At 43.9% G+C, this 21,960-nt stretch overlaps 1 protein-coding gene across 7 annotated transcripts in view; it reads right to left on the reverse strand.

The window, feature by feature from the left end:
- Positions 1-21,960, reverse strand: part of LOC125456049 (uncharacterized) — a 67,537-nt gene that overhangs the window by 14,809 nt on the left and 30,768 nt on the right. For 5 of the 7 annotated variants that reach the window (XR_007248378.2, XR_007248377.2, XM_048538703.2 and 2 more), the window contains exons 12-17: positions 18,046-18,210; positions 14,811-14,967; positions 11,595-11,689; positions 8,497-8,667; positions 6,208-6,333; positions 4,776-4,854 (exon numbers count right to left, since the gene is read on the reverse strand). Coding sequence is in view for 3 of the 7 variants with exons in the window: in XM_048538703.2 (XP_048394660.1) it covers positions 4,776-4,854; positions 6,208-6,333; positions 8,497-8,667; positions 11,595-11,689; positions 14,811-14,967; positions 18,046-18,210 (793 nt within the window). In the remaining 4 variants the exon portion in view is untranslated. Of the gene's footprint in view, positions 1-1,257; positions 1,691-4,775; positions 4,855-6,207; positions 6,334-8,496; positions 8,668-11,594; positions 11,690-14,810; positions 14,968-18,045; positions 18,211-21,960 lie in introns of all 7 variants that reach the window. The other 2 variants (XR_007248380.2, XR_007248379.2) reach the window with 1 other exon arrangement.

Genomic DNA, 21,960 nt, shown 5'->3' on the forward strand with positions numbered 1-21,960 from the left:
CCATTAGGGGCATTGCGATTGATGGGGAAACTTGGCTTCATGAATGAAGTGCCTCCCAAGAGCCACCTAGCTACCCTCTTCTTGATCTCTTGTCCTTGAGCATTGGGATGGCCTGGAGCTTCTGAACCAATGTGAAGTGCCAGTTACATTAGATAGGGCAGGCTTCCCTCTAGAGGACGTGATGTGGGCTCTCACTGGCTCTCTGCTGGGTTCTGCTGATTGTGTGCACAGCTGGCTCTGCTGTGGGATCACGGTGCTCCCTACTGACTACATGGAGGTCTGTACTATGGTGTTTGGAGGCTGCACTTTGTGAGTGCAATTCCACAGTCACAGTTCATGGGTGGAGATGTTCAACACCAAAAACATTTTGGTTTTTACTGCTTAGCAGGATACTAAGTCCACGGACAAATGTATTCTAATTAGAGAGCTTTGAGAAGATTTGTCGCTCAGGTTGAGGTTCTGGATGTAAGTTTGCTCGCTTCAAGTTTGCTTGAAAACGAACCTTCCAGCTCAGCGAGCAAACTTACATCCAGTATATTAGTTTAGAGCAATATGATGTAATGACAAGAGATGCACTGAAGTGCAATATTACATTATTAGGAAATGAATAATGACTAAAAGAACTGCCATGATTGCTGTCCCTCCTTTCCTTGAAGCAAATGTTACTTTTGTGAAGATAATGGTTTGTTAGACATACAGAACTGTTGGTTGTGATAGCTTGAGGACTCCTTATGATGACAAAGTACAGAATGACACCACATCACAGCACAAATACTTGTTGAATAATGGTTGAAAGGTGGTGAAAGTGTAGGAAATGAACATTTGCCTGAGCAAATGTATCCTTAGTTTTACTAATGATGTCTCTAAACTTTTCTAATCCTGGGTTGGATATTGTCAATCCCTGGTGATAGGGAGATGGTGTCGGTGATGAGGAAGTAAAGTGTCAAGTTTTCCTGCTGAGAAGGCTAAAACTGTACTAGCAACAATTACATTATCCTTTTAACTGTCAGTTGTAGAGTAAGCTTATTGTTTCAATCAATATTTCATCCTCCCTACCCTGCAATTACCATGACATTGCCAAATTAAATGCAAAGGCGGGGTAATAAAAGAATAATTTTTGGCATGTAAGCACAGACACTTAGGCGGGAAATTCACATTTTCTAAGCTTTCCAGTCCTTTAATTAAAATATTATTGAATAAATAAGGCAACAAATAAACAGGTCAATAAACAAATAAAGCACATTTTAAAAGACTTACTTTCCCAGCAATGCAGGTTACATTCTGAAGGCTCATTGAAACAGAACAGCAAAGCTTTTTAAACATATTGACTTTCTGTGAAGTGCACCTCTGCTGGGACTTGCAGGGAAGAAAAATCTCTGCTGGGACTTGCAGGGAAGATAAATCTCTGCTGGGACTTGCGGGGACGATAAATCTCTGCTGGGACTTGCAGGGAAGATAAATCACTGCTGGGACTTGCGGGGAAGATAAATCTCTGCTGAGACTTGCAGGGAAGATATATCTCTGCTGGGACTTGCTGGGAAGCTAAATCTCTGCTGGGATTTGCAGGGAAGATAAATCTCTGATGGGACTTGCAGGGAAGTTAAATCTCTGATGGAACTTGCAGGGAAGAAGTGCCTAACTCAAAATGGCTTTACTATTTTATGAGAGTTGAGGGGACGGTTGACTAATTCTGTAGAAAGTAAAGAAAACGTGTAGTAAAAATGTGAAAACAGCATCTAATGCCACAGGAGACAATAAAAATTCTGTTTGAACTCGCAACAAGAAAGAGACTATCATAAAATCAAAATGTTGATAAATCTATGTCACATATATTTAGAGAGGAAAGTCCAAAGAAAGTGCTTCAATTATTAGTCATAATTTTTTTGTACATTTTTGATTTTTGTTCATCCTTTACTGAAGATGTGGACTTTTCAGTAAATTGCACTGTTAGCCTTCTTCCTTTGTAATCTTAAAGCACTGAACACTAAAACAATGTTTTAGCAATAGCTCAGTGTTGCACCATAGTTACCCAACATCACATACACACTTCCTGAATAGCAAAATACACCATGAGAAATACACTGAGCCTAACAACAGGAAAAACCAGCACGATGTCATATGGTGGAAGCTGTTCAAATCAAGTTTGCACTGGCTGTGGAATCCTATTTTTGAGAATGGGAAATAGTAATAAAAGTATCAACTCAAAGATTCCATAGCAAGTTCAAAACATCCTGAAAACCAAAATTTAAATTAATATGAATGTGAACTTTTAGTTAAAGAAGCATTCAGTGGCTTCTTTATCCTCCTGCCCTGAGCCACAGCCTCCAGCAGCTTTCCCACTAGATTAACTCCTGGCTACTTTACGTATGGAGTTTAGAGGGGCTTTTTACTCCAGCATTATTAGGAAATTTTCAGTCGGGCAAACTGTAAATTGCAACAGTATGATAAAGCATGATGGGCCAAATTTTGGCCACATGGTAAATGCTTAATGTTTCATAATCTCACAAAACTTAAATTAGATTCTAATTGAAAAACAAAGTATGCTATTGCATGATATGATGTTTCCAGTTTCAAACCAGAATTAATGTATCCTCTTTATAATGAAAGGTCTGTAAACCAGGAGTCTGTTTTCAGTTCTATTAGGTTGTCTTAGGTCTCTAGCTCTTGAGGCTCAGTAACAGCTAATGTGCCTTATTGACACACTAGTGCCTTCTCTTGATAAAAAAAACTATTAATAACTATAGACTTAAAACCAATATAACTCAAGTAAAACTAGAGGTTGAATCTGATTGTATGCTTCATCATCACTGTGACATAGCTCACGCCATTTATGTTTACAGACTTATGGAAAAATACTACTGATGCTTAGAACATCTGGTTGGAAAAGAAAATAATTGTGAGATAACACAGCATTGCCTATTCACACTAATTGTGGTGAGGGAAAGATTAAGGAGGAGGTATGAAGCCAACTCTTTATGGTTAGGGGAACAGTCTGAGTCAATTACTTGTATTCTGCTCCCTCCACTTTAACGCCACAAAAGAGGTCCACATGGCAAATGGGAGATTCTGGTCAGGGCTTTTTAAACTGCAGAACCATCCTTCCATTCTGAAAACTCACTCCTAGTTTAGAAATGTCAGAAGAAGGCAAACTCCACCCACTTTTCTCAGCAGTCAGCTCCTGTATTCTGATAAGTAAAGACCCAGAATCACAGACAGCCACTTCACTATGTGCTGTCAACAATAAGTATTTATAAGCTAGGTTTGAGGTTGGATGTCAGGAGGGTAGGTTCCAGGTGGGTGGGTACGGGGTGAGTAGGGTGTCCCGTGACTAGAGTGCCATGTGAGTAGGCTGCTAGGGAAAAGGATGGCCGTGTAAGTGATTGGGTATTTATGTTGAAGAGGGGTGGATGGGCTACAATAGACCTGGCAAAGAGGCTGCGGGCAGTGGCAGCTGAAGTGAGTGAAGGATGGGGCCTGGTATCAGATCTCTGGAAGGTCGGACAATCCTGCACATGGTCCTGTCAGGGCGGGTGATCAAGGGCAGGGGTTGTCTCAGACTCTAGAGGGCATTGGGGCACCTGTTCAGGGTCTGAACAAGTAACTCCCATCTTTAAATCAGAAATGACAACCTGGCCATCGGAAAATCCAGGCCAATTGTTTTTATCAGTTAAGCATTAAAATATAATGTGGTTCCCTGAACTACATATCCATATGTAAAATTACACAATGCTTCACCAAGTCAGGTCAGAGATTGAGGGATTGGGGGATGGAAGCAACAATAGAACTGGGGTGTCATTCCTGGAAAGAAGGCCAGAGGAAAGAAGGAGGGGTTTTGGACCAAAGTAAGGAAAGAGGAGCTTGGGTTCGGAGTGAGGAAGGGGGTGGCATTGGGTCTGGAGTGAGGAAGGGAGTGTTTGGGTGTGGAGTGAGGAATGGAGTATTTGGGTGTGAAATGAAGAAGGGAGTATTTGGGTGTGGAATGAGGAAGGGAGTATTTGGGTGTACAGTGAGGAAAGGAGTATTTGGGTGTGGAATGAGGAAGGGAGTATTTGGGTGTGGAATGAGGAAGGGAGTGTTTGGGACTAGAGTGATGAAGAGGGAATTGGGGCTGGGTGGATGAATGAGGGGCTTGAGTCTGGACTGTGGAAGGTGGGTGTTTGGGTCTAGGTAAGAGAAGGTGCGAATTGGCTCTGGGTGGGAGAAGGGGGTAGTTTGGGTCTGGGTGGGAGAAGGGAGTAGTTTGGGTCTGGGTGGGTCAGGTCCAGATTTGGGGGTGCAGGATCGGGATATGGTGGTGGGACAGGTGTGTCAGACATGAAGCAGAGAACTGAAGGGATCAGTGCAAACTGCGACCTAGTAAGACCCCAGTAAGAATTCTCAGGGCATGATGGGAGAGCCAGGGCTTAATTATTTTTTAAGGCTATGAATCCTGATGTTATAATTCAGTTATATTTATAGAAAGGAGATACACAACATTGATAAATGAAATGTGTTCCATTATTCATCAATTGCAGTTGGAGTTAGAACACACAGTATCAGTACAGAGTCAAAATACATTCCCCATCATTAAAGATTTCTCACTAAGTATAAAAGTATGTTAAAATATTTTTATTGATCTGACGGCTGGATGACTCTTAATTTTGTGACCATTTTCTAGGAGACAAAAAAACTTAAAATTATTTTTAAAAATGCAACTTTCATTAAACTAGAATGTTTTGATGCATATTTAAGACTTATCTTTCTCTGAAACATTTACTAAAATATGACATTTTTACCTGAGGGATTAAGGGTACGATCCAGGAAATCGAGGAGTATAAAACTATGATGTCCAACTTCATTAGGAATCCATGTTAGCTGCAAAATTAAACTTGTAAATATTAGTTCGAATGGTTTGGGCAGTGTTTAATCAAAAACCACAAGGGTGCTGATACAAGAGGCCTCCTCATTTACGTGTAATCTATTCCATCAGTTTCTGGAAATATTTTAGTAATAAATTAGAAGCTGTACATCTCCACTTACTTGCTGGGCATAATATGACGCATGCATCCATTTGGCTAAGTGAATGCACCACACGAAAAAAGGAAGACATAATGTTTAACAGAGCAATTGCCAGATAAAAAAAAATTCAATGCGCCTTCTACAGGTCGATGCATGAAGGAACTAGAATTAATTTTCTGACTATTCATTGTTCTGCAACAGGTGTAGACAAAATGTAAAGAATTCCCCAGTGGCAGAAAAGATTGGTAACTGTCACTTTTAAAGTCACCTGTCCCCAACTGAGCATGTTGCACTTATCATATGTTGTATGTTTAAACTGTAATGTAAATTGTAACTCATCAAGCCTCCATCAACAGCACTTTCCAAAACCCATGACCTCTACACAAACAAATCGATATTTCAAGGAGCTTATTGTTTGACAGAGAAGTGATGCAACAAGGGGGACAGCGCTGAACATAGGCTGAGAGCTGTCTCTCTCTGTCTTTCATAAAGAAAAGGCTTGTAGTGAAAATTCTGATTGAAGATAAACTTAGGACACTGAAAAGTCAAAAAGGTAACTGCAATATTCTCCACTACCGATGGTGCCAGAGGCTACATGCTTAACATTGCATATTTACTACTCTTCTCAGGCTAGTAGTTGATGAAATTTATCTTTCGTACATTCAAGTAAACCATGTAATTTTCTGGTGAAAACAGTTAACTAGTTTTAATTGGGGAACGGTATAACTGTGTGCTAGAAAGAAGCTAAACCATTGTTTCAGCCTATCAGTATGGCTGAGAAAAGTGGAAAATTTAAATTACTTTATCTTCCCTTTTCTACTGAATACTGCCCCTTTATAAATTTGCATGTGAGTGTGTACCTCTGTGTATATGTGTACCTATACATACGTGTGTGCATGTGTGGCTGTGTATATATGTATATATGTCTCTTTGCATACATGTGTGTGCGTACCTCTGTGTATGTGACTGTATGTGTATCGAACTCTGTGAATATGTGCGAGTATATACATGTGTATACCTATGTATGTTTGTCTGTATGTATGTGGGTATCTGTGCACCTATGTATGTGTTTGTATATATGCAGATCTCTGTATATGTATACCTATGTATATGTGTGTATATCTACATATGTCTACGTATGTGTGGTGTGGGTGTGAGTATACACGTGTATAATACGAGGAATGTGTTTGCAACATATAAAAGAGTTACCTGTTTGAATATCACTCTATCTCGGTCCAAATAATCTGGAACTTTCACATTAGAGGTATGGTGTCCTGAACATTTCAGTTGTTGTGCAGTTTCAATGAATCGTCCACTATAGTCTATCCCAATCACCTAGTGCAAAGAAATGAAGAAGATGATGTGACTCATTCACTGACATGGAGTGCCTGACAATAATATCAGTTCTCAATCACTGTAGCATCTCTGTCAGACACTGGGAGGGCGGTGGGGGATCTTTACCAGTTACACATACTGGGAAGAGGGGATGGTGCTGGTGACAGATTTTGAGAGAAAAGGGAAGATATAAGTGAAATAACAAGGTGTGGAGCTGGATGAACACAGCAGGCTCGGATTCTCCATCATCCGCAGTTCCCACTATCTCACCCATGTAAATGAAATGATAGCTTGCAGGGATTTGCTTGTTGAGGAGGGGGTGGAGGATGTCAGTCTTAAAGGAGAGAGACAATAGATGATGAGACAAAACAATCAAAGGTGTCAGCCATATGGGGACTAGGAAAGGAAGCTGGTAGTCAGCAGTTCAGTTGGACTAAGGTGGAGGGAGCAGGGGATGGAACTCATGGGCAGGATGAGCCCAGAGAGGGCATGAGGGAGGTAACACAGAAACCGGAGATTGATGTGAGTTCAGGACGAGGACATGGGAGTTACAGAGGAGAGTAGCCTGGTAGGTTTGTGAGGTGGTGGGGGGTTAAGTGGTCAAAATGGTTGACTGAATTATCTCAATGTTAAGGACAAAAAAGTCTTAGTCTCTCACACTGACAGATGACAGCAGGACGTCTTAGTGTTTCATAGTGTTCTGAGGAAGGGTCACTGGACCTGAAATGTTAACTCTGCTTTCCCCTTCACAGATGCTGCCAGACCTGCTGGGCTTTTCCAGCAACTTTGTTTATGTTCCTGATTTTCAGCAACCGCAGTTCTTTTGGTTTTTTATACAGTGTTTTATATATTCAGTCAGGTCTTGTGATGAATGATTAAACTCAGTTAGCCTCTATATCCTTTCAAATCTGTGTCTCTTTGACTGAAGAAAGCAGAAATGAGGGCAGTATCAGGAGATTGGAGATGGCTGAGAGAGACAGGAATAGTTTAATAGGGGTGAGGGCAGCAGAATTCAAGGTGCAGTGGTGAGAAATCAGGGTGAATGGTTAGACCACTGGAATTTTGAAAATGTGGTTGTAAGTGAATTGGGAGATGATTTTTTTTCCCCAGGGGCAGGTCCAGAAGTCTGGAACATGGGAGTGTGATGAGGGTGAACCAGTGATCAGAGACGGCCTCATCTGCTCTTGTCACGAAGGCAGGAGTGAGGCAGGAAAGGAAAAGGTCAAGCAAACAGCCATGAATATGAATTATGAAGTTTATGTGGAGGCTGCAGAGATTGACAAAGATAAGAGGGCAGTGAATTCAAAGGAGTGACAACTTGAGCGGGATAGAAGTTGTAATCGCTGAGCATGAAAAATTGCTCAGTGTATAGGCCAAGGGAGAAATTTTGTGGAAATATCTCAGTGAGAAAATGCCTTTGGCACCAAGTGGATGGCAGAGAACAAGGAGCTTTAAATGGAAGTTGAAAGAATGGGATGAGGAGATGTTATCAAATGAGGAGAAAGTGCCAGAGAAGTAGAGCAGTTAGGCCAAGATGTGATCTAATGATAGGAGCCTCACCACTATGCCTGCAATTTTAGAAGGCAAGTGATGGAAGGTATAGGCACTGGGAGGGGTCCATTTTGCAGTAAGGTGTTAGCCCATCTCAGCCAAAACCTCTAGCAAGACCATGATGTTGATACAATCATCCTCGGTGAGTCCTCAATACCATGAGCCTTATTCAAAAGTGAACAGACTTCATAGAGAGAGATGTAGAGAGGGGAATTGAGAACTGATTTACGGGCAGTGACCACAGCACAAGGACTGGGAGGTCTGAGTTGGGTAGGAAGGAGCTAAGCGGGATTAGCTACCAACAGACAAATTGGATTGGAAGGCCAGCAGTGTGGGATGGGACAGAGGGACCGCTGCTCCGAAAAATTCAAGCTGAGAAAGGTGGAATAATGGTTAAGGTTCCCTCTCCTGCTTTAAATTACATTATGTTTGGGCATCAGGAGAGAATAGGGTCAGACCCACCTACATGCTGTAAATTGCTGTTTTCTAGACCCATGCATGGAGAACAGTCACGTTCAAATTCATACCTGTCACCAGTAACTACAAAAGGAGAAAGAAGGAGAGAACAAATATATTTGGATTATGAACAAGTAAGACCAGTTAACATATTACCTTGCAAAACAACTGGGTTAACATGAAGGAGACGAGGCCAGTTCCACTGCCCAGAATGAGGCACGTGCTCCCAGCTAGCTGCTGCTCCTTGACCACCTGTTTGCACACTCCATACAACTGGCTGTAGTAACCTGCTTTGCTCAGGTCTCCGTACTCCACTTCAAGCTGTTCCTGAGTAAATCACACAGTACAACAAGAACATTTCCACAACATACAAGGAAAGAAGACAAGGACTCTTAGAACTAGGTGAAAACTGCAAGACCCTGTATAATGCTACCCTTTATAAAGCTCCTAGCTAGAGTGAAAAACAAGTATATAGAGTATTGCTAATTTTCTCTTGCCACTTCAAAGGCTTTCCACGAAATGTAACTTTGTTTTTGAATGGGAAACAACCTGCCTCATGTAAAATCATAATCCTGGTTTCTAACGGGTACCATAACTGAGGCTGCAAACTTTTCAAGTGATCGTAAGTCCTATCTCTCAGAGCCCTTTCCAATAATTTGCCCACCACTGATGTAAGACGAACTGGCCTGTAATTTCCAGGGTTATCCCTATTGCCTTTTCCGAACAAGGGAACGACGTTTGCCTCTCTCCAATGTTCCGGCACTAGACCCATGGTCAGCAAGGATGAAAAGATCATTGCCAAATCTGCAATCTCTTCCCTCACTTCCCATAGAATCCTTGGGTAAATCCCATCAAGCCCAGGGGACTTATCTATCTTCAACTTCCTCAAAATTCCTAGTGCATCTTCCTTACTAACATCGATTTCCTCTAGCCTACCAGCCTGTTTCACACCGTCCTCTTCTACAACTAGGTCCTTCTCAGTTGTGAACACCAAAGAAAAGTATTCATTAAGGACCTCTCCTATCTCTTTAGGCTCCGTGCAGAAATTTACGATCCTTGATCAGCCTTACCGTTTCTCTGGTCTTTCTATTATTCCTCACGTTTGTGTAAGAATCTTTGGAGTTCTCTTTGATCCTATCTGCCAAGGTTTTCTCATGCCCCCTTATAGCTCTCCTGAGCTCTTTCTTCAGCTCCTTCCTGGATAATTTATATCCCTCTAGAGGCAATTCCATTCCTTGTTTCCTAAACCTTACATAAGCCTCTTTCTTCCTCTTAACCAGTCGCCCGACCTCTCTTGAGAACCAAGGATCCCTCACTCGATCACATCTTCTCTGCCTGCTAGGGACAAGCATATCGAGCACACGCATTCCTTAAATAATCTTCACATTTCAATACTGCTCTTCTCTGACAGCATCTGTTCCCATTTTATGTTACCCAGTTTGTGCCTAACAGAATTATAATTACCCTTACCCCAATTATTAACTTAACCTGCTGTATGTACCTGTCCTTTTCCATGGCTCTTGTAAAAGTAACAGAGTTATGATCACTACTGCCAAAATGTTCACCTACCAACGGGTCTAAAACTTGGCCCAGTTTGTTGCCAAGCACCAAATCCAATGTGGCCTCTCCTCATGTTGGTCTATCTACACACTGTGTCCGGAATCCTTCCTGAATGCACTAGACAAAATCTGCTCCATCTAAACTGTTACAACTAATATGTTTCCAATCAATATTTGGAAAGTTGAAGTGATCCATGACTACAACCCTGTGACTTCTGCACCTTTCCAGTATCTGCCTCCTAATCCACTCCTCCACTTCTCTGTAACTATTAGGGGGTCTGTAGAAAATCCCCAACAAAGTGACTGCTCCTTTCTTGTTCTGGACCTCAACCCAAACTGACTCTGTAGACTGAGATAACACAGTGTGAAGCTGGATGAACACAGCAGGCCAAGCATCATTCGAGGAGCAGGAAAGCTTAACGTTTCGGGTCTATCTCTGTGACTCTGTAGACTTAACGTTCTCAAACTGCCTTTCAGTAGCTGCTATACTAGCCCTGACTAGCAATGCCACACCCCACCTCTTTTTGTACCGTTCCTTTTTTTTAAAGCATCTAAATCCTGGAACTTCCAACAACCATTCGTGTCCCTGAGTTACCCAAGTTTCTATAATAGCCACAGCATTGTAGTTCCGAGTACTGAACCATGCTCTAAGTTCATCCACCTTATTTCAGATACTTCTAGCATTGAAGTATATACACCTCAAACTGTCTCTACATCCACAATTATGCTCCATCAACCCCATTTCTTCATTAACAAACTCACTTCCCATTGTGGTTGTTGGAATGCTGAATACCTCATCCTCTGAATTACAAATCCGGTTCCTCAATCCCTGCCAATCTAGTTTAAAGCATCCTGCATAGCTTGAGAAAACCTCCTTCCCAGGATATTTGTGCCCTTCCAGTTCAGGTGCAACCTGTTCTATCTATTGATCAATGGGTTAATAAACAGTTTCTGAACCTTACTAACTAGAAAGGTTGCACTTTGCAACTCGTATCCAGTTTTGGCCGGATCAGTATGGAGACATCAGGCACAGAGATCCACTGCTGAGCCTAGCCTGGGCCACACTCTGATGTATTCATTGTCCCGGGCTTTGAGAGACACCAAAAAGCATCTCCAGCCCTTCGGGAGGAACTCACTAATGATTCCTATTCCTGGTCACTACTATGTTAAACCTGTCGGAAAGTATGTTTATTGAATGAGGCTATAGTTCATCTCCGGTACTCCCCCACTCCCTTTTCCCATAGTTGAATAGCCTTGTGGAGAACAGGTTATATAGCATTTTATACTTCTGTCCCATTTCTGTGAGGAGTGGAAAACAAATATTAGAGAATATAACTGAAAGAAGAACATAGAATATTAGCATGACATTACTTACAAGTTCTATAATATGATTATTGTGAGCCTTGCCTGGAGCATCTATAAGAACAGAAAGTAGCAATTCCAGGTTCAAGTATGGAAATCTTCATGTTTTACATTTGGGATTTATTGGCACAGTTATTCATGAGGAATATTGTTTGCTACACATTTTCGATGTTCCTCTATTCAACCAATACTGTGTAGAATATATTTGATCAATAGCACTTAATTCATCTTACCCAAAACTTGCAAAAAAAAACTTCCTTCAGAGAATCCAAATAAATCAAGCTGCTCAATAACCTGACTGAGACGACTGGCTTCAGAAAGATGCTGTCCTACCTGCACAGCAACATCCGTCTCATACTGCAGCTGAGTGTTGGCACTGGAAACGGTGATCAGTTGTACAGTCTCCTTGGGAACAGTGATTGAGTTATCTGGTGAAAACACATGCCTGTTCAGTGAAAATCTCTTTATTGTGGAAAATGCCTCAAGAGTTGCAATGCAAAGCCTAAATATGTTTTTTTTTCTTGTTTTGCAAACTGTTGAACATCATATAACACATGACTGCAGTCCAGCTGCAATGAAAGGTAAATTTCAGCCATATAGACAATACACAATTAGTATCTTCAGAAGAGACGTTTTAATGCATAATGCAACAAACTTACAACACTGTTGATTATTCCGATCGTATTTTGATCACTTCCAATTATCAAAGGCCAGTGTTTAAATCCTCTGAAACACAAAGCCAGCAGTGACAGTTTTTCATAAATGTAAAGCCGGAAAAGCACAGCTGGCTAGGCAGCATTCGAGGAGCAGGAATGTCAATGTTTTGGGCCAAAATGCTTCGTCAGGACTGGAGCGGGGGAGGGAGGCTGAGAAGTAAATAGAGGGAGGGGAGTGGGGCTGCGGGGAGGGCAGGTGAGATGGAGACAGGTGGATGCAGGTAGGTGGTTATTGTGGTTGGTCAATGGAATGGGTGAAGCGAATAGGTGAGTCAGAAGATGGCCAGGTTGGTGGGAGGAGAGATTTTGAAGCTGAATTATTTTGAATGTTTCAGGCCATTGGGCTGTAAGCTCCCAAGGTGAGATATGAGATGGTGTTCCTCCAGTTTACAGTTGGTGTCATTCTGATAGTGGGGTAGGCCAAGGATGGACATACCACCAGGGGACTGTGAGGGGGAGTAAATGTAGATGGCAACCAGAAGGTTGGGTTGGTTCATGTGTGCAGAGTGCAGATGCTCCTTAAACCAGTCCCCAAGACTGCGTTTTCTCTCCTTGATATAGAAAATTTAGGTCACTCATGGAAGCAAGCTGTGTTTCCAATGATGACCCGCACCTTTATTTAGAATCTTATCCTGTGTGCATTTTAACCAAATAAGTCCAGTATTTTAAAAGGTAGTCTGTAACGTTCCAACATCTTCATTCAGCTCCACACTTTGTTATCTTGGATTCTCCAGCATCTGCAGTTCCCATTATCTCTAGATAAACCAGTTGATTAGTACAACATTTTAACTGTGTTTTCTTTTACTTACCTCACAATGACTTGCTTGTGTGCCTGTGCGTTACATTTTAATAACTAATAAACTTATTTTATCTTTAGCTCAATAAACCTGGTTCATTTGTCTCCTGTTAAAAGATAAACACATTGGAACTGGGAGAGGGAAGGGATCCTTGTTTCCATGTTAACCTTGTTGCAACCAACAAATGGAGGGTTTGAATGAAGAAGGGAGCCTGACAATATTGAGCTAGCTGAAATTGTTTTGTACGAGTCTAATTCACAAGAATAATATGAAGGCATAGATTACGATAAGAGGCATGAGATTCTCTGACTATTACAACTTGACTAAACAATGAGATTCATATAGTTTTATAAAATTATGATGGATCTGATGGTGAAGCAAGAGCTCAAATTGTGCAACCTGTGACGAGGGATTGCCATAGAGTCATGGAATCAGAGGGCAATACAGCATGGAAACAGGCCCTTTGGCCCAAACTGGTCCATACCGACCATGGTGCTCACTCAGTTAGTTCCAATTGCCTGTATTTGGTCCATATCCCTCTGAACCATTCCCATCCATGCACCTATCCAAACATTTTAAAATGTCGCTATTGTACCTGCCTCAACCACTTTCTCTGGCAGCCCATTCCATATACACACCACTCTCTTCATGAATAAGTTTCCCCTCAGGCCCTTCTTAAATCTTTTCCCTCTCACTTTAAACCTATGCTCTCTAGTTTTCAATTCCCCACCCCATAGTTTTCATCCTATCTATGCCTCTCATTTTATACACCTCAGTAAGGTCACCCCTCATTCTCTTAAACTTCAAGGAATAAAGTCCTATACTGGCCAACCTCTCCCTATAATTCAGGCCTACAAGTCTTGGCAACATCCTCATAAATCTTCTTTGCACACTTTCTAGTTTAACTATGCCTTTCCTGCAACAGGGAGACCAAAACTGTACATAATGCTCCAAGTGCGGCCTCGCCATCGACTTACACAACTGTAACATAACGTACCAACTTCTGCACTCAGTGCCTCAACTGATGAAGGCCAGTATGCTGAATGCCTTCTTCACCACCCTGTCCACCTGTGATGCCATTTTCACCAAACTATGTATTTGTACTCCTAGGTCCCTCTGTTCCACAACACTCCTCAGGACCTTACCATTTACTGTATAAGTCTTACCTGGGTTTGACTTCACAAAATGCAAACCTCACACTTATCTGCATTGAATTGCATTTGCCAATCCTCAGCCCACTTCCCCATCTGATCAAGATCCCTCTGTAATTTTCGATAACCTTCCTTGCTATCAACGATGCCTCCTAATTCTCTCCCTGGATCCTATGCAGCCTAATCTTCATCACTGGCCTGATGTGTGGGACCTTGTCAAAGTCCATATCGACAACATCCACTGCCCTACCCTCATTTGGACGTATATTGTTTTGTGAAGGGGAATGGTTATTGCAGAAACCCATATTCTTCTGAAGCAGGACTCTCCCAGGCTACTGGAGAGGACCGAGGGAGTGAGATTAGTTTCAGATTGTTCCAGTAGAAAGATCCAAATGTCTTATTCAATGCTGTGAACATCTAAGTTATAGATTGTACCAAAACTAAAATCTTTGTTAAACCAAACAAATAAATATAACCATGTATAATCACCCGACCTTGGGAGAGTTGGGGATGTGGGGTTATATCCGCAATCTGATAAAATAAATCAAACGTATAGCATTAACTTATGCATTCCCTCCGGCTGTTCTGATTGAGATGGTGTGTGTTTTAAATATTTGTGCTAATGTTTCAAGCCAACAGATCTTCATCACAATCCTTAAAGTCACAATTAAACTTAATGTTTCATCTTTTCCAAAGAAAATACGATCAGCTCCCTTAATTCTTAATATACACATCTGGTTTCTATGTGCATTATCATTGTTTCCCTTTCTCCCCACTGAAAGACATACGTTGGAATTGGGATTTTTCCAATTGGGAAGGCATTTTTATCCCAGATGTTCAATGGCTCCAGGTTTAAATAGTGTGATGGTTCTTTTGTCCTCATACCTGGAGTAACTGTCTCAGTATTCACCACTCTCACTGAGGTTTTCATTGGACCACATGTTCTGACCAAGCGAAAACCCAGATGTTGGAAAAAGTGCCTCCTGAAGGCGAACCTTGCAAACCGTGATGCCTCGTCCCCTGTCGAGATCCAAGAACCACCCTGTGGACACAATAAAATCAAAGCCAATAGTCCCAACAGGAGGGTGATTTTCATCAACGTTTCCTCGGGATGTCTGAAAGCACAGCCAATGAAATACAATTGAAGTACAGTCACTACTGCAATGTTAAGCAAATAAGGCAGTCAAACTGGGTATAGCAAGATCCCACAAATTGCAACAACAAAATAACCAGATAATATTTTTTGTAAATGTTGGTTATGGTGTATGTATTGGTCAGGTCATCAGGAGGACTATCTTGTTGGACTATGAATAATGCTAAGGGATTTTTTAAAAAACATCTGCATTGAGAGAATTTGCGATCCTGCATAAACAATTAATCCAAAAGGCAGCATTTCAACAGAGCAGCTCTCCCTTAGTACAGCACTAAACTGTAACCTAGTTTACATGTTGAGTCTCTGAAGTGGGTCTTACACTTTTCAGCAAAGAAGCAAGAATGCTTCCTCTGAACTAATGATATTGCTACTGTTCCTTATTCAATCAGCTCCCACAACAAGGTTGAAGGAGTCTCTTCTTTCATGTATCATTTGAATGTCACAAATACTGTAACTTTGTCATATCCAATTGTTACCACAGCAAAGTCTGTGTAAATCCTATATAGTCCACCCAAAACCATCAAGCAACATTATATTTGTCCATTGTCACATTGCCACTGCTTAACCCTCCTTTATGTTGAGCATGTCCAATTGTGCACCCAATGATGAAGATTACTGACTAAAAGTTTGAGGAAAGGGAAGCTCTTTTTGGAGAAGAAAAATCTACACCTATCCCTAAAATCTCCAAACCTGATTTCCAACCAGATCTTTACACAGATTCCTATTGACGGATTTAATCAGGTCAGCCTCAGATGTCCCCTTAAATAGAAAACTGTGACCATCTTCAATGCTTTCACGGAGAGAAACTGATTACCTCTCATAAACCAATGCTTGTATCTTGGATGGGTGGGGGCTTGCGAGTGTACTGCTCACTCCCACCTTCCCTACCTGGTATCTAAGTGACTGACTTTAAACAAGGCCAGCCTATAGCCATAATGTGCTCTGGACAATGTTAATAAGGTGAGGCTTGGATTTCTGTCCTTCAGTGAGAGAATGCCCTGCCCTCAAGAGCTGTTGGCCAGTCAGCAATGAACTGAGTAGTTTGCAAGTAGTCTCTGGGAAGAATGGGTGGCCACTGGGGAGAAGTATTCTGGATTTTTAGACAGGTACACAGCAGGAAACCAAGGGAGAATACAAAAGATATTGGGCTTTGCTGGGCAGCATATAAATGGCAGGAGATGGACTGACCACTGAAGGACCTCAGTAGGCTGAAGGGTGGGCAGCACCTTCACCAGCCCCATATTGTCCGGATTAGATCAGGGATAGAGAGGGAGGCGATCTGTTCAATGGGAAGATGGTGCAATAATGGGAAAATGGAACTGGAGATTAGAAGGAGGTGGATAGGAAGGAAGTGAGTGAGCAGGAAGGAGGTGAGTGGGCAGGAAGGAGGTGTGTGAGCAGGAAGGCTGATGGGAAGGAAGTGAATGAGCAGGAAGGAGCTGTGTGAGCAGTAAGGAGGTCAGTGAGCAGGAAGGAGGTGAGTGAGCAAGAAGGAGGTGTGTGAGCAGGAAGGAGGTGAGTGGTCAGGAAGGAGGTGAGTGAGCAGGAAGGAGGTCAGTGAGCAGGAAGGAGATGTGTGAGCAGGAAGGCTGATGGGAAGGAGGTGAGTGAGCAGGAAGGAGGTGTGTGGGCTGGAAGGAGGTGTGTGAGCAGGAAGGAGGTCAGTGAGAAGGAAGGAGATGAGTGAGCAGGAAGGCTGATGGGAAGGAGGTGAGTGAGCAGGAAGGAGGTGTGTCGGCAGGAAGGAGGTGAGTAAGCAAGAAGGAGGTGAGTGAGCAGGAAGGAGGAGAGTGGTCAGGAAGGAGGTGAGTGAGCAGGAAGGAGGTGAGTGAGCAAGAAGGAGATGTGTGAGCAGTAAGGAGGTGATTGAGCAAGAAGGAGGTGAGTGAGCAGGAAGGATGAGTGGGCAGGAAGGAGATGAGTGGGCAGGAAGGAGTAGAGTGGTCAGGAAGGAGGTGAGTGAGCAGGAAGGAGGTCAGCGAGCAGGAAGGAGATGTGTGAGCAGGAAGGCTGATGGGAAGGAGTGAGCAGGAAAGAGGTGTGTGGGCAGGAAGGAGGTGTGTGAGCAGGAAGGAGGTCAGTGAGCAGGAAGGAGATGTGTGAGCAGGAAGGCTGATGGGAAGGAGGTGAGTGATCAGGAAGGAGGTGAGTGAGCAGGAAGGAGGTATGTGGGCAGGAAGGAGGTGAGTGAGCAGCAAGGAGGTATGTGGGCAGGAAGGAGGTGAGTGAGCAGGAAGGCTGATGGGAAGGAGGTGACTGAACTGGAAGGCTGATAGGAAGGAGGTAGGCAGAAAAGAGGTTTATGGGAAGACTGGGCCTGGGATCAGTGACTATTGGAAGATTCCTTTGGTCACTGATTTGCCGTATTTTAGATGAAAATGCTAAAGAGATCCTAGGAAAATTTGGATTTATGTGCTCACTTTCCTGCGTTTCTACAACTCTTCATGGAAGTCATGGTCATTGGTCTGGAAAACTCCCATGAACACTTTAACCTTTAGAAAACACTGGCAGCCCTTTCAAAACAAAGTAAAGGGTTGTCAGCATGATCTTGAAGGATGGAAGTTCAGGGGAGGAGTCCTTGGGCCAGGGAAGGCTGTGCTTTTCTTCCTGGAGCCTAGAGGTACACACCTGCTTTTCCTCACTTTACAAAAATGCATTTCGCACTTATCAGACAGTGCTCGAATGTTGTGTCTCGAGAGAGTTGAGGGAGCTTGCCTCATTTCAGATTCTGGGGAAAACTGCATCAGGCTCTTAATGACAAAATTAGAAACTAACTTATAGGAGCCTGCTTCAGAGAGCAGTAATATCCAGCTGAAACATCTTACAGCTTACCATGGTAAAGGGCCACCACCGGAGCTGGTAAGTCACCTGCTGGTTCTTCTGAGGCATTGTCCATAGACTGTTTCACGCAGTGAACTGAACTAAATAGAACAGACCAACAGAGGAAAAGTACTGCATGGAACATACCAGAATTATTGTATGTCTGCCATCAAAGCAAGGGCTGGAGAAGTCATCATACAGGTACGTGGTATCAAACCCTGGAAGGCCATTAAAATGATCTTCTGTCCAAACCCAGACATTGCCAAATGCATCATGAAAACCTGCCTCATTGGGTGGATACATAGTCACGGGCTGCAGAGGACATAACGGAGAAGAATGTATGCTGAATGTTAAACTCTGTTTTCTATTCTGACTACTACTACAGTAAAGTTATCAAGGCACTGGAAGTGGTGCAGAAAAGATCAACCAAATTGATACCTACTTCAAGCATCAATTGCCAATGAAGAGCTTAGAATTGATTACTCTGGAGAAAAGAAGGTCCAATGGACATATTATTCAAATAACCTAGATTTTTAAAGGATGAAGTAAATGACGACTGATAATACGCTCATTATTGACAATACATGTAGACCAAGGTATTAGAGACAATAGGAACTGCAGATGCTGGAGAATCTGAGATAACAAAGTGTGGTGCTGGATGAACACAGCAGGCCAAGCAGCATCTCAGGAGCACAAAAGCTGACATTTCAGAAACGTCAGCTTTTCTGCTCCTAAGATGCTGCTTTGCCTGCATTGCTGATCCAGCTCTACACTTTGTTATAACAAGGTGTTGTACCTTTGGCTCAAGAGAGAAGCTACACAGATAGATTAAGTTTTACTACTTTGAACAGAGGGTATAAAAATGAGACTCAAACCTGTTCTTTGGTTCAGTTGAAGACTGCTAAGGCAGATCAAAGTGACAAATTGAGGGCAATTTATTTGGGGTTAGTGATCAGGGCTGCAGAGTCCTTGCTTATTGCACTATTTCCAAGGGAAGTTGAATATCAACTACAACTAAATTAGGCACAAGAGATAACAAGGTGTAGAGCTGGATGAACAAGCAGGCAAGCAGCATCAGAGGAGCAAGAAAGCTAAAACTTCGGGTCTAAACCCTACTTTAGAAATGGGGGAGGGGCAGGGGATTGTGAAATAAATAGGGAGGGGGGGGAGATGGATAGAAGATGGATAAAGGAGAAGATAGGTGGAGAGGAGACAGAATGGTCAAAGAGGCGGGGATGGAGTCAGTAAAGGTGAGCGTAAGTGGGGGGTTAGGGAGGGGATAGGTCGGCCCAGGGAGGACAGACAGTTCAAGGGGGCGGGATGAGGTTGGTAGGTAGGAGATGGGGGTGTGGCTTGAGGTGGGAGGAGTGGATAGGTGGGAGGACAGGTTTGGGGGCACGTATGAGCTGGGCTGGTTTTCGGTGGGGGGAGATTTTGAAGCTGGTGAAGTCCACATTGATATCATTGGGCTGCAGGGTTCCCAAGTGAAATATCAGATGCTGTTTCCGCAACCTTCGGGTGGCATTGTTGTGGCACTGCAGGAGACCCAGGATGGACATGTCATTCAAGGAATGGGAGGGGGAGTTGAAATGGTTTGCATCTGGGAGGTGCAGTTGTTTGTTGCGAACCAAGCGTAGTTGTCCTGCAAAGCTGTCCCCAAGCCTCAGTTTGGCTTCTCTGATGTAGAGGAGGCCACAACGGGAACAGCAGATAGAGTATACCACATTAGCAGATGTGCAGGTGAACATCTGTTTGATGTGGAAGGTCTTCTTAGGGCTTGGGATGGGTGTGAGGGGTGAGGTGTAGGGGTAGGTGTAGCACTTGCTTCGGCTTCAGGGGAAAGTGCCGGGGGTGGTGGGGTTAGAGTGGAGAGTGGTGTGGACAAGGGAGTCATGGAGAGAGTGGTCCCTCCAGAAAGCAGATAAGGGTGGGGAGGGAAAAATATCTTTGGTGGTGGGGTCGGATTGCAGATGGCAGAAGTGTCGGAGGATGATGCATTGGATCTGAAGGTTGGTGGGGTGGTATGTGAGGACGACAGGGATTCTGTTTTGGTTGTTATTGCAGAAAGCGGGTGTGAGGGATGAGTTGCAGGAAATGTGAGAGATGCGGTTGAGGGCATTTTCAACCACTGTGGAAGGGAAGGTGCGGCCCTTGAAGAACGGGGACATCTGGAATGACTGGGAGTGGAATGCCTCATCTCGGGAGCAGATGTGGCGGAGCAAAGGAATTGGCAATAGGGGATGGCCTTTTTTCAGGAAGGTGGGTGAGACGAGGTGTACTCTAGGTAGCTGTGGGAGTCGGTGGACTTGAAATGGATATCAGTTTCCCATTGGTTGCCAGAGATGGAAAATGAAAGGTCCAGGAAGGAGAGAGAGGCATCGGAGATGGTCAAGGTGAACTTAAGATGGGGGTGGAAGTGAAGGGTTAGTGAAGTGGATGAACACCTTAAGGGTGAGGACGTGTTCAGCTAAGCACCTCCTCCTACCGCTTCCTTGATCTTGACCCCACCCTCGACCACCAAAACATCATCTCCTAAATCATAAATAACCTTATCACTTCAGGTGACCTCCCACCCACAGCCTCCAACCTCATTGTTCCCCAACCCCGCACCACCCGCTTCTACCTCCTTCCCAAAATCCACAAACCCACCTGCTCTGCCCTTGTCTCTGCCTGCTCCTGCCCCACCAAACTTATCTCCACCTATCTCAACTCCATTTTCTCCCCCTTGGTCCAGGAACTACCTACCTGCGTCCGTGACACCACCCACACCCTCCACCTCCTCCAAAACTTCCAAGTCCCCGGTCCCCAACACCTCATCTTTACCATGGACGAGCAGTCCCTATACCCCTGCATTCCCCATGCAGATGGCCTAAAGGTCTTCCGCTTCTTCCCGTCCCACAGGCCTGACGAGGTCCCCTCCAGTGACACCCTCATCCACTTAGGTGAACTCATCCTCACCGTTAACAACTTTTCCTTAAATTCCTCCCACTTCCTACAGCCAAAAAGGGGTGGCCATGAGCACCTACATGTGCCCAAGCTATGCCTGCCTCTTTGTAGGATATATGGAACAATCCCTCTTCCGAAGCTACACTGGCCCTATCCCTCACCTCTTCCTCCGCTACATTGATGACAGTATCGGCGCCGCCTTGTGCTCCCACGAGGAGCTCAAACAGCTCATCCTCTTCACCAACACCTTCCACCCCAAACTTAACTTCACCTGGACCATCTCCGATACCTCTCTCTCCTCTGTTTCCATCTCTGGCAACCACCTAGAAACCAATATCCATTTCAAGCCTACTGACTCCCATTACTACCTAGAATACACCTCATCCCACCCACCTTCCTGCAAAAAGGCCATCTCCTATTCCTAAATCCTTCGCCTTCAACTGAATCTGCTCCCGAGATGAGGCATTCCACTCCCAGACATCCCAGATATCCTCGTTCTTCAAGAACCACGACTTCCCCTCCACAGTGGTTGAAAATGTCCTCAACCGTGTCTTTCACATTTCCTGCAACTCTTCCCTCACACCCGCTTCCCACAAAAACAACAAAAACAGAATCCCCCTTGTCCTCACATACCATCCCACCAATCTCTGGATCCAATGCATCATCCGCCGACACTTCCGCCATCTGCAATCTGACCCCATCACCAAAGACACATTTCCCTCCCCACCCTTATCTGCTTTCCGGAGGGACCACTCTCTCCATAGCTCCCTTGTCCACTCCACACTCCCCACCAGTCCCACCACCCCCGGCACTTTTCACCGCAACCGCAGGAAGTGCTACACCTGCCCCCACGCCTCCTTCCTCACCCCCATCCCAGGCTCTAAGAAGACCTTCAACATCAAACAGATGTTCACCTGTACATCTGCTAATGTGGTATACTGTATCCGCTGTAGCCCTTGTGGCCTCCATATCGGAGAAACCAAGCGGAGGCTTGGGGACCGCTTTGTGGAACCCCCAAGCATGGTCTGCAACAAATAACTGCAGCTCCCAGTCGCAAACCATTTCAACTCCGCCCCTCACACCATGGACGACATGTCCATCCTGAGTCTCCTGAAG

The sequence above is a fragment of the Stegostoma tigrinum genome, chromosome 8 (assembly GCF_030684315.1).
Source record: "Stegostoma tigrinum isolate sSteTig4 chromosome 8, sSteTig4.hap1, whole genome shotgun sequence".
Taxonomy (NCBI): Eukaryota; Metazoa; Chordata; class Chondrichthyes; order Orectolobiformes; family Stegostomatidae; genus Stegostoma; species Stegostoma tigrinum.